General features: G+C 45.8%; 1 protein-coding gene across 1 annotated transcript; it reads left to right on the top strand.

The window, feature by feature from the left end:
• The first annotated feature begins 1,562 nt into the window (after nt 1-1,562).
• SNRPB (small nuclear ribonucleoprotein polypeptides B and B1) lies at nt 1,563-10,632 on the top strand. Its single transcript, XM_017872546.1, is given in 8 exon segments — nt 1,563-1,699; nt 4,612-4,763; nt 6,532-6,643; nt 8,378-8,530; nt 9,044-9,146; nt 9,149-9,181; nt 9,504-9,629; nt 10,334-10,632. Coding segments are annotated over 8 exon segments (693 nt in total). The 5' UTR covers nt 1,563-1,696; the 3' UTR covers nt 10,345-10,632.
• The last annotated feature ends 500 nt before the right edge of the window (nt 10,633-11,132 follow it).

Genomic DNA, 11,132 nt, shown 5'->3' with positions numbered 1-11,132 from the left:
TTTTGGTAAGTGGAGACCAGGGCATGACATCATCTAATATCCCAGTACGTTTAGAAGGATCCCTCTGGCTGCTGTGAGAACAAGAAAGGAAGCAAAGAGACAAGTTATGGGCTTGTTCAATGATCCAGGACAGAGATGATGGTGGCTATGACTAGAGTGGAAGCAATGGAGTGGAAGACAACAGTCATGTTCAAGATAGTTTGAAGGTGGGGGCCACAGGATTTGCTTATTCTTTTCAAATTTTCATGAATTCTTATTCAAATTCATCTTTTGATGAATTTGATTATTCGATGGTAGAGAAAGAGAAGAATGAAATATGCTTCCGATTTGTCATTTTCTTTTTTTCCTTTTTTAATCCAAGAAACTTCGGGGATGGGGAACACTGGTGAAGTGGTTTTAGAAAGAGTGAATAGAATCAAGAATTCAGTTTTCAACATGTTAAATTTGGTATACCTATTAGACATTCACATCACGCTGGCAGCTGGATATAAAGGGCCAGGAGTTAAATGATGAGGCCAAGGTTAGAGGAACAAACTTGAAAACCCTGGGTGTATATATTGTATTTAAAAGTCATAGGAAGGGCCCAATGTGGTGGCTCATGCCTGTAATTCCAGCACTTTGGGAGGCCAAAGCGGGTGGATCACTTGAGGTCAGGAGTTCAGAGACCAGTCTGGCCAACATGGCGAAACCCCGTCTCTACTAAAAATACAAAAATTAGCTGAGTGTGGTGGCACAGGCCTGTATTCCCAGCTACTCGGGAGGCTGAGACAGGCGAATCGCTTGAACCGGGGAGGCGGAGGTTGCAGTGAGCCGACATTGCGCCACTGCACTCCCGCCTTGGTAACACACTGAGAGTCTGTCTCAAAAGAAAAAAAAAAGTCATAGAAAAAAAATGTCATATGACTGGATGCGATTATCAACAAATATGGGTAGAGCCCTTATTTTGTGCTACTAAAGTGTTCTAGGCACTACAGCAATGAGTGATACACAAAGAGAAGAATTCACACCCTTATGAATCTTACATTCTAATGGGGAGGGGATAATAAAATAACAAAAATATACAGCGTGTGAGATAGCAAGAGGGAAATACAGGAGAGATGAGGATGAGGTGGGTGGGAAGGTTACAGGATGGCTAGGAAAATCCTCACTGGGAAAGTGTTATTTAAGCTTAAGTCTTGAAAGAGGTGAGGGCAGCAGCCTTTTGGTATACCTTGAGGACTAGCATTCCAGACAGAGGCAAAAGCAAATGCAGAGGGGCTGAAAAGGAGCACGTCCAACCAGTGGAGGGAAAAGCAAGAATAGTGGCTGTGGAGGAGACAGCCGGGGAGGGTGATGGGAAATGAGGACCGAGAGTGTAATGGGAAAGGTGGGGTGAAGAGAAATGAGTGTGAAACAGAGCAGGCCTGAGTACAGATTTAAGCTAGGAAGGTGTCCAAACAGGAACTTAAGGCTCTCCTATTACTTCAAAGCGGGATGTTAACGCCCAGTCCCCAGGCCCCGCCCCTGCTCGGCACAAGCTGCGCTCCGGGGCCGGAACTCTAGGGCTCCGTGTCCGGACCGGAAGTAGATTTCCACCCGACCGCATTTTAAGTGCTGCGCATTTCCGGTAGCGGCGGCGGGAAATCGTCTGCGGGAGAGAGGCTAGGCCTCTGTGGAGGCGAATCCGGCGGGGATCAGAGCCATCAGAACCGCCACCATGGTGAGGAGGGCACAGGCTGGCGGCGCGGGAACTTCCGAGTCTGTTGTGGAGTGGGAACTGCGACTGATCGGGGAGGAAGCCGTGGGTTAGAGTTACTTACGGCGGTGAAGGCCTGGGCCTTGGCCGCTCGGTCTGGGCGGGAAAGACCAGGACCTTGGCGGTTCGGCTAGGCATGGGGTCGAGGAAAAGGTTAGAACCGGGGACAGAGGCCGAGGTCGTTCGGCAGGGGCGAGGGTAGAACCGCGGCTCTCGACACCGCTGTAGCCATAATGCCTGGGACCCCGTAGGTACTAAGTTAACTTTTGCCGAATAAATATATGTCCCGGGCTTCGGAGCAGGCACTGGAGCCGCAGGGGGACCCGGTAAACGGCTCAGACTTGTGAAAGGTTGTGAGTCTGAGAAAGAGTTGCGGACGTGGGTGGAAGGGGCTTGTGGACCACGCTAGAGTCTTGCTAGGTCTACTTGGAGAGGAGGGAGGAGGAGGGGATGGGGAATGTTTGGAGGAAGAGTTCCACTCAGTTGTTCATCATATTTCAGTGTTTGCCTGTGCCTGACTTCTCAGGCGCTGGGGCTACTCTCTGAAGTATGTTTGCTTCCTTCACAGAGGTAGTTGGGGACACATAATATAATTTTATGGTCATTCGGTAAAAGTAACGGCGGCGGGCGGGGTAAGAATGTTTTCTCAAATAGATGGTTCCTGAGCAGATTCCTAAAAGATTAGCAAGAATGTACCCGGCGAAGATGGGGGGAGTATTACAGACCCGGAGAACTGAAGGAACAAAGGCTGAAGGGTAGCAAGATTTTAAAAGTTACTGGATTTTTCTGTGTCTGTTGACTGAGAAAAAGTTGCTGGAGGAGAAGGGAAGAAAGAGTAGGGAAGACGGGAAGAATTGTCAGGAGGCTAGTTACTAAAGGCCTTCCATGTTATTTTACCTTGGTGGTGGTGAGGCATGTCATTGAAGGATTTAATTTAATTTATTTTTATTTTTTTGAGATGGAGTTTTGCTTTTGTTTCCCAGGCTGGAGTGCAGTAGCTGGATCACGGTTCGCTGCAACCTCCGCCTCCCGGGTTCAAGCGATTCTCCTGCCTCGGCCTCCCTAGTAGCTGGGATTACAGGCGCCCGCCACCACGCTTGGCTAATTTTTTGTATTTGTAGTAAAGACGGGGTTTCACCATGTTGTCCAGGCTGGTCTCAAACTCTTGACCTCATTTAATCCACCCACCTCGGCCTCCCAAAGTGCTGGGATTACAGCCGTGAGCCACCTCGCCCTGCCCACTGAAGGATTTTGACCAGCAAAATGACGTAAACTTAGTGGTGTTGAGAAAGATTGCTCTAGCTCTGGCGTGTATATTCGATGGGACTGGAAGCAGGAAAACCTGGTAGGATGTTGTTTGGATAATTGGTTAGAATAGGAGGCACTGGATTCATTCTGTCTAGGTTCCAACACAGCTTTCCAGCTGTGAAACTGGGCGAGTTACTTAACCTCTCCCAGCCTCAGTGACCTCATCTGTAAAATAGGGATAATAATGGGTCCAATTTTGAGGATTAAAAGATGTACAGTGCTTATCACAGTGCCAGATACACACTGAACATTAGTTCAACTGGACCAGTGAATGTTGCCCTGAAGGTTCAGATCCCTTGTGGTTAGAAGCTGGTTAAAATGGTCATTGAAGGGAAACTGAACCACCTAACCTGAGAGTGACTCCAGTATCTGTGTGGAGTCAAGTTTCGTTTTTGTTTTTTTGAGATGGAGTCTTTCCCTGTCACCCAGGCTGGAGTGCAGTGGCTTGATCTCAGCTCACTGCAACCTCCACCTCCCAGGTTCAAGCGATTCTCCTGCCGCAGCCTCCCGAGTAGCTGGTGATACAGGCCTGTGCCACCACACTCGGCTAATTTTTGTATTTTTAGTAGAGACGGAGTTTTGCCATGTTAGCCAGGCTGGTCTCGAACTCCTGACCTCAGGTGATCTGCCCACCTCAGCCGCCCAAAATGCTGGGATTACAGGAGTGAGCCACTGAGCCCAGCCATGGAGTCAAGGTTTTGATCTGCATATTTGCAGGTTCGGAACTTTGTTGTCTCAGCTCACAGAGATGAACAGAGGTCCATAGAAGGCACTTGCGGGTAGGACTGGGGTATAGCAGTCAGACTGATGGGAGGATGATACACAGATCAAATGCCAGGTGATTTGTTTATAGAGAGAAATACAACTGCTTAGGGTACCTGACAATTCACAAAGTGATACCTATATAGTCACTTCTTTATTTTAGCACATTGGAACCCAGGTTATAAAGACAGAAATGTTTGTTGGGTTAAAGACCATTGTATGTCCAAACCAATTCGCACCCTAACCACCAGAGTTTCCCTCTGCCAAATGTAATCTTGGAGGCACACTAACAAATTCTTGATTTGTGGATTTCATTTTTCAGCTTGAAGCTCATTTCCTTCCTGATAACAAGCTTCTTGTTGATTAGATTTTTAGTTTCAGCCCCATTCTAGCTCCTCCTTTACTTAGTCTTTTTAATAAGATTTGGATGTTCCATAGCACTTGAGTCACATACCTATAATCTGCACAATGGTAGGTGGCTTTAGTATGTATGGATTGGATTCGTTTGGGGACACACTATATACTCTCATCCCTGCAACTGACACGGCATAGACAAAGGCAATTATAATATGAGAAAGACCGATTTTAAGGGAAGAGAGAATAGCAGATTACTGGGTAGAGGTCAGGCCTAAAACAGGGTGGCATGGGAGAATTCCAAGGAGAGGGCTGTGGGTAGAAGACTGAGCTAAGAATCTATTGAGAAAGATGGACACATGGACAAGAAGGCCATGGGAAGTTTTGGGGACGGCCAGAGGTGCTTTTGTCCAAAAGAGCAGAGTCTCATCCCTGTCCATTTCTCCTTGCAGACGGTGGGCAAGAGCAGCAAGATGCTGCAGCATATTGACTACAGGATGAGGTGCATCCTGCAGGACGGCCGGATCTTCATCGGCACCTTCAAGGCTTTTGACAAGCACATGAATTTGATCCTCTGTGACTGTGACGAGTTCAGGAAGATCAAGTGAGGAGTGGACTGTGGGGGGTGGAGACTGGAGGATGGGAATGGATTGAGTGGGTGGGCCAAGCAGTAGAGGTGGTGATGTAGCTAGTTGGTTCTTCTGTTTTTTCTCCAGTTTTAGAGGGCAGACTTAAATGGGGACATTGAACACTAAGAAATCTTTTTCAGTCCAGCAAACCTTGCTCTCTAGGTCTAGCAAAGTACAAGTTGTGAAGGGCTGCTAGGCTTTTTGTTTCTCTGACTTTGTGTGCCCCTGGGTACTGGGGTAAAGGGCTCTCATGTTCTCCCCACAGGTGTGTGAGGGGGGAGAGCTTGAGTTTCTGGCCTCATTGCCTATTTGTAAAGCTGTAGCCTAAAGGGCTCTCCCAATGCAGCCTGGTCTGAAACTGCTTTAAGAAGCCTCTGACCCTCTTCAGGGTAAGTGCTCAGCTCCCCATGTGGGTTTGGGGCCAGTGATTTTTGTTGGCATTTATACAAACAATTGGAGATATTTTCTACTTTGCTACAATTCCATAAGTTATTGGCTAACTCCCTTGTCTTGAGTCTCACAGATGTTAAGCTTTTGGCCCATTAAAAGATAAGATCTAGCTTCCCATCATGTTTTACATTCAAGGCTACTTGAGGCACTAAAAGATGATGTGACTTCCATGGTTGTCAGCTCTTTTGTCATATGCAGTGTCCATATTATGTTGTCCCTCGCTTTGAATTCTCTTTGATTCTCCTTGGGGCTGATTTCTTCTGTGGCCCAAGGTCAAGAAGTATAGTTTAAAAATGTGGTAGGGATGCCTTGGTGCCAGGTACATATTAGAGGGGCCAACAGATGAGTGTGGAGCTACTCCAAAGTTCCCTCCTGATAATAAAAAATGTTTATTGGAAAATATTTTTGAAAATACAAAGAAGTCTATGAGTAGAAACTAAAATACCCAGAAGGGTTTTTTTCTAATTATGAAAGGACAATACATGGTTGTTATTTTAAAAAATAAGAAAATGTGGCCGAAAAAGGGGAAAACTGTCCGTCCGCAGACAACCAGCTGATACACTGTAAAATATCAGAACAAAGTCTCTTGAGTTCTTTTTTTAAATCAGGCTATTTTTTCCCCTTTATTTTTAGGATCTTAGCTTTAGCTTTTCCCCACTTTCCTATCCTGTTGCAGTTATTTTCCTACTTCACATTTATATTTTCATCTTTTCCTGGTTGTTGCTTTTGGGGTTTCTGTTTTGTGCTTTTGAGGAACAGATATGAAATTTCAATTTCTGTGTATGTGAAATTTCTCTTAACCTTTTCCTTCTATGGCTTCTATTTCTGATGTAAGATGAGGGGCAGAATTATAGGCCTGTGAGGTTGAATTGATATTAGAAGGACACTGCACGTAAGTGAGGTGGGTGGGAGTCATTTGACCTGAATTGTTTAGGCAGCCTCCTGATGTTGGCAAGGCCTTAAGCTGAAGGGAGGTAATAGGGTCATAAGAAAGAAGACTTAGCCGAGGGAAGGGCCTTCACAGTTGCTGTGGAATAGTATATGGGCCAGAGCTGGGCTTTGTTGACCCTGTCCTATCTCTTGGTCAGTGTGTCCTCTTGTCGTGGTAGGAAACAGGAAGATAGCCACCTAAGAGGTTATGTGTTCGGCCTGCAGAGACTATCCCGGAGGGCTATCTTGGGAAAGTTTGTGTACTGTTTGTTAGGAGATGCAGTGTAAGCAAATCTTGGAGGCCACTAGACAGGTGAACTACCCACCTCTAACACTTTTTTTGTTTCTTCTAAACCTCTCTAGGCCAAAGAACTCCAAACAAGCAGAAAGGGAAGAGAAGCGAGTCCTCGGTCTGGTGCTGCTGCGAGGGGAGAATCTGGTCTCAATGACAGTAGAGGGACCTCCTCCCAAAGATGTAAGTCAGAACAGGAAGCCTTGTGGAGGAGGGAGGCCCTACCATGAGCCAGGCTCTATGTTAGATTCTGTTTCATTGCAGTTCTCACAGGTATCCTCTGGATTTTGCCCCCTTTTTCAGATAATAAATAGAATCTTAAAGAGGTTACCCTGCAAGAAAGAAGTGGAAAAAGGGAACTAGAATTTGGGTATCTCTGACTTTAAAACTCTACTTCTTTCTCAGTTGATGTACGTAGTGAGTCAGTGGAGGAAGCACCTGAGGCCATCTGGGTCAGTTCTTAATGTGATGATAAAGCCTAGGTGGATCTTAAAAAGTTGTAACTCCAAAACAGTAGAATATGTGTGTATTTTGTTTTGTACAGTTATAGTTCATAGTTACTGAGAATCTGCTTTGCGCCAACCACTTCAGTATTTTATTTGATCCTCGTAAGTCTTTAGAGATAAATTCTCACCTTATAAATAGAGTAAAACAGGGCTTAGTAACTTGCCCACGGTGCCACAGCTACTGATAGGTGAAACTGACATTTGATCTCCGACAATCTTGATTCTGTAAACACCAAGCTACACATAGAAATAGAGCAGGCTTTAGAGACCTAGTGAAATTTGTTTTCCCTTTTGCATTTGAAGGCTTTTTTTTTTTTTTTTTTTGAGGTGCAGTCTCACTCTGTCACCAGGCTGGAGTGCGGTGGCGTGATCTTGGCTCACTGCAACCTCCGCCTCCCAGGTTTAAGCGTTTCCCTTGCCTTGGCCTCCTGAGTAGCTAGGGTTACAGGTGTGTGCCACTACGCCCAGCTAATCTTTGTATTTTTAGTGGAGATGGGGTTTCACCATGTTAGCCAGGATGGTCTCGATCTCTTGACCTTGTGACCTGCCCACCTTGGCCTCCCAAAATGCTGAGATTACAGGTGTGAGCCACCGCGCCCTGCCAAGATATTATTTTAATCAAAAGAGAATAATCCTTTTAACTTTTTACAAGTACACATAGATTATCTGAATTTTTTTGTACCTAACACATAATGTGCATATATTACGTTGTTCTGTGTTTTCACTTAATGTTAGCATTTTTCTAATTGCTCTACACCAAGTCAAGTTAATGACCGAAAGATTTTCTCAAGTGAGTACAGAGTTGTTTGTCCTCGTCATTTTCTTTTTTGGGGATTTTTACGTTTCTGCCTTTTCCAGTTACAAATGTCTGCAAGGGATGTTAGCATATCTTGGTTCAAAGCCCATATTCAAATTTCTTAGTACCTACTTCCAACAGGATTGGCTGGTCTAACATAACCCATTGTAAACCTTTGTGATCACAACCAGTTTTACCATAACCATGTCATTTGCAGATAAGGCAACTCAGCCTGGGATTGTGGAATTATTTGCCCATTGTCACCTAGCGGATTAGAATCAGCTGGGAATGGATCTCATGTCCCTTTAATGCCTTGCCTGCTGAACCCTGAGTGGAACCCTGGCCCTTTGCTCTTGGTTGAACTTTCACAGGAGTGCATATAGGTGGTTGAGTTGTGGCATGTTTCTCTAGACTTACTCTTAAGTTCTACCCTGCATCAGGGATCACTCATAGTCTTGATGGAGGAAGAATGGTGTTGGCACACATGGAGAGGTAGTATTTATAAGCTGTTTCGATGCCCTCTAAATCTGAGGGGCTCTCTTGGCAATGATATTCCGAAGTATGCTTCTGATCTTCAGGCCGCTGGGCATCAGAGCGTGTTTGTTTATTTTTCAGACTGGTATTGCTCGAGTGCCGCTTGCTGGAGCTGCCGGGGGCCCAGGGATCGGCAGGGCTGCTGGCAGAGGAATCCCAGCTGGGGTTCCCATGCCACAGGCTCCTGCAGGACTTGCTGGGCCAGTCCGTGGGGTTGGCGGGCCATCCCAACAGGTGAGGGGTTGGGGAAAGGGTGCCACCTCCTGGTGGCTAAAATAAAGGATAAAGGGGAGGGCCCATAGTTTCAGAAGGGTCCAGAGTGACCAACCTATGATTGTCAGACTATCAGTGTTTCACTGTGGTTTCTACATGGCCCTAGAATCAAGTGAAAATGATAATTTGCCATTGTAAATTATGCTGATGCTATCAAAGAGATGTACAAATTAGCCAACTTTAAGGAAAATATTTTCATGACATTTGAAATCATGAGTCATATTTGAAAAGGCAGTTGCCTTCTCTCACTTGGATTGGACATCCTTACATTCAGGTCTAGAAGATGGGAGTTGGGCATTCAAGCTTGATCTTTCCTGACATGTGGTTTTGGATAGGAAGTCTAGTGGCTGAGAGTTGCAGCATTAAGGGATTTGGTGTCTGCTGTTTCCCGCTGTCCTTCCCCAAGTTGGGGAGGAGAGTGGGAAGCTGCATTGTAGTGTACTCTTCTAACTCTTTCTTCTTATATCCTGTTAGGTGATGACCCCACAAGGAAGAGGTACTGTTGCAGCTGCTGCAGCTGCTGCCACAGCCAGTATTGCCGGGGCCCCGACCCAGTACCCACCTGGCCGTGGGGGGCCTCCCCACCAATGGGCCGAGGAGCACCCCCTCCAGGTGAGGAGCCCATAAGGAGACCAGTGCTAATTGATAGAAGATGCCTTAGCTGGATTCATGATGAGATATAACTGCACTGAAACTGATGATGAGTTTGTATAATTAAGCAGGATTACTCTGAGATCCAGCATGGCTGACTGATGAAACTAGTAGGACAAGAGCCATTGGGAGCCCTAGGTGCTTCCAATGTCAGTTTTCTGGGAGCTGCTGAGAGGGTGGAATGGTCCATCTTTCTCAGAACTTGGTGGAAAGCTTGGCAGTTTTTTTGCTACCTTTTCAAGATAGACACTTGAGCTATATTCTTGGGGCTTTTCTCTTGCAGGCATGATGGGCCCACCTCCTGGTATGAGGCCTCCTATGGGTCCCCCAATGGGGATCCCCCCTGGAAGAGGGACTCCAATGGGCATGCCCCCTCCGGGAATGCGGCCTCCTCCCCCTGGGATGCGAGGTAAGTGCCTGCAGTGGTAACTTTGGCTTCTTTCCCTAGAGCCTAGTGGGATAGGAAATGGAGGGAAGATTGCATTTAGACCATATCCCATGGGCTTTCAAGCCTTAAGTCTAGGGAAATCCAGAAAGGAAAGAGAAGAGGGAACATGTATTTCTTAAATTGAGCTTACCACCCCTCTTAGAACAGTTAGAGCAGCCCTGTACCCAAGGTGTTTCTCAATATCTAAGGCAGCGGCCTCAGGACACTATGAAATAATGCATTCTGAGGATCCCTAACAAAAGTTATGAGATTGTCTTATTGCTCTTTGGTTTGACAGTGCCTAGTAAGTAAGAGGGGGCTCTGGGCTTTGCTATATTATCATTACGGATTTCTCTTTAACTTCCATTGGAGAAATTCGGAGATCAGTCCCCACATGGATTGGAAAATAGGCCCCCAGAGAGTTTGGACTCCAAGCCCAGTGTTCTTTCCCCGTAAGATAACCCATTGGCAAACTTGGTGACCCCTGTTTCTTTAGTCTGGGTTATTCCTCTATGGGTTTTTATAGGCATAGGAACCCAGTCAGCCTCAGAGAAATCCCTAGTTAGCACATATGCCTCATATACCCCTCTCCTCACTTGATTACTGCAGGGCCTGGGAGGCTGGGGCAGGGTTGGGGATTCAAGTTGCAGATCAGGCACTGACTAAACTTCTTACTCTTACTTCAGGCCTTCTTTGACCCTTGGCCACAGAGTATGGAAGTAGCTCCGCAGAGGTGTGGGCTCGATTCCTCAGGGCCACGTTACCACAGACCTGTTTGTTTCTTATGCTGTTGTTCGCGGAGTCTCATGGGATTGTCTGGTTTCCCTTACAGGGCCCCCTCCCCCGGGAATGCGCCCACCAAGGCCCTAGACTCATCTTGGCCCTCCTCAGCTCCCTGCCTGTTTCCCGTAAGGCTGTACATAGTCCTTTTATTTCCTTGTGGCCTATGAAAACTGGTTTATAATAAACTCTTAAGAGAACATTATAATTGCACCTATGTATCTTTATTTTTAGAAAAATCTTTGATATATTGGGTGCTTAATAGAGTCAAGAAGGGTTGCCTTGGAAAAATCCCTCATCTTAGCTTCTTCCCTATAAAACATTTTACTACCCATTTGCATCTGTACATCCTTGTACACTAAGATAATTAAAAAATGAACATTTTCAATTGAAAATTGACGTTTTCACTTAATCAGATTCAAAGATCCGTTTTCTTGAAATCAGTACCGATAATATCCTCTTGGGAAGGCACTTATCTGGATAGCTCCTCCATGAAGCAAATGCTAACAATGAAAATTCTACTGGGAGAGGAACAATTTTGGCATAACTTTCTGCCAGGGTCACACACATAACATATAACCTAACATAACTTTTGAGTTGTGGTATCTTCATGATTTCTTCCACCCAAAGTCTATTCAGTGAGCAGCACTCTAGTACTTAGTGCATCAAGCTCTAAGGGTACAAAAATAAGGTGAACACTGTTCT

Source organism: Rhinopithecus bieti, unplaced genomic scaffold (genome assembly GCF_001698545.2).
Source record: "Rhinopithecus bieti isolate Rb0 unplaced genomic scaffold, ASM169854v2 scaffold_7580, whole genome shotgun sequence".
NCBI lineage: Eukaryota > Metazoa > Chordata > Mammalia > Primates > Cercopithecidae > Rhinopithecus > Rhinopithecus bieti.
Note: the sequence above shows the minus strand (reverse complement) of the source record. Positions and strands in the feature narration are given on the sequence as shown.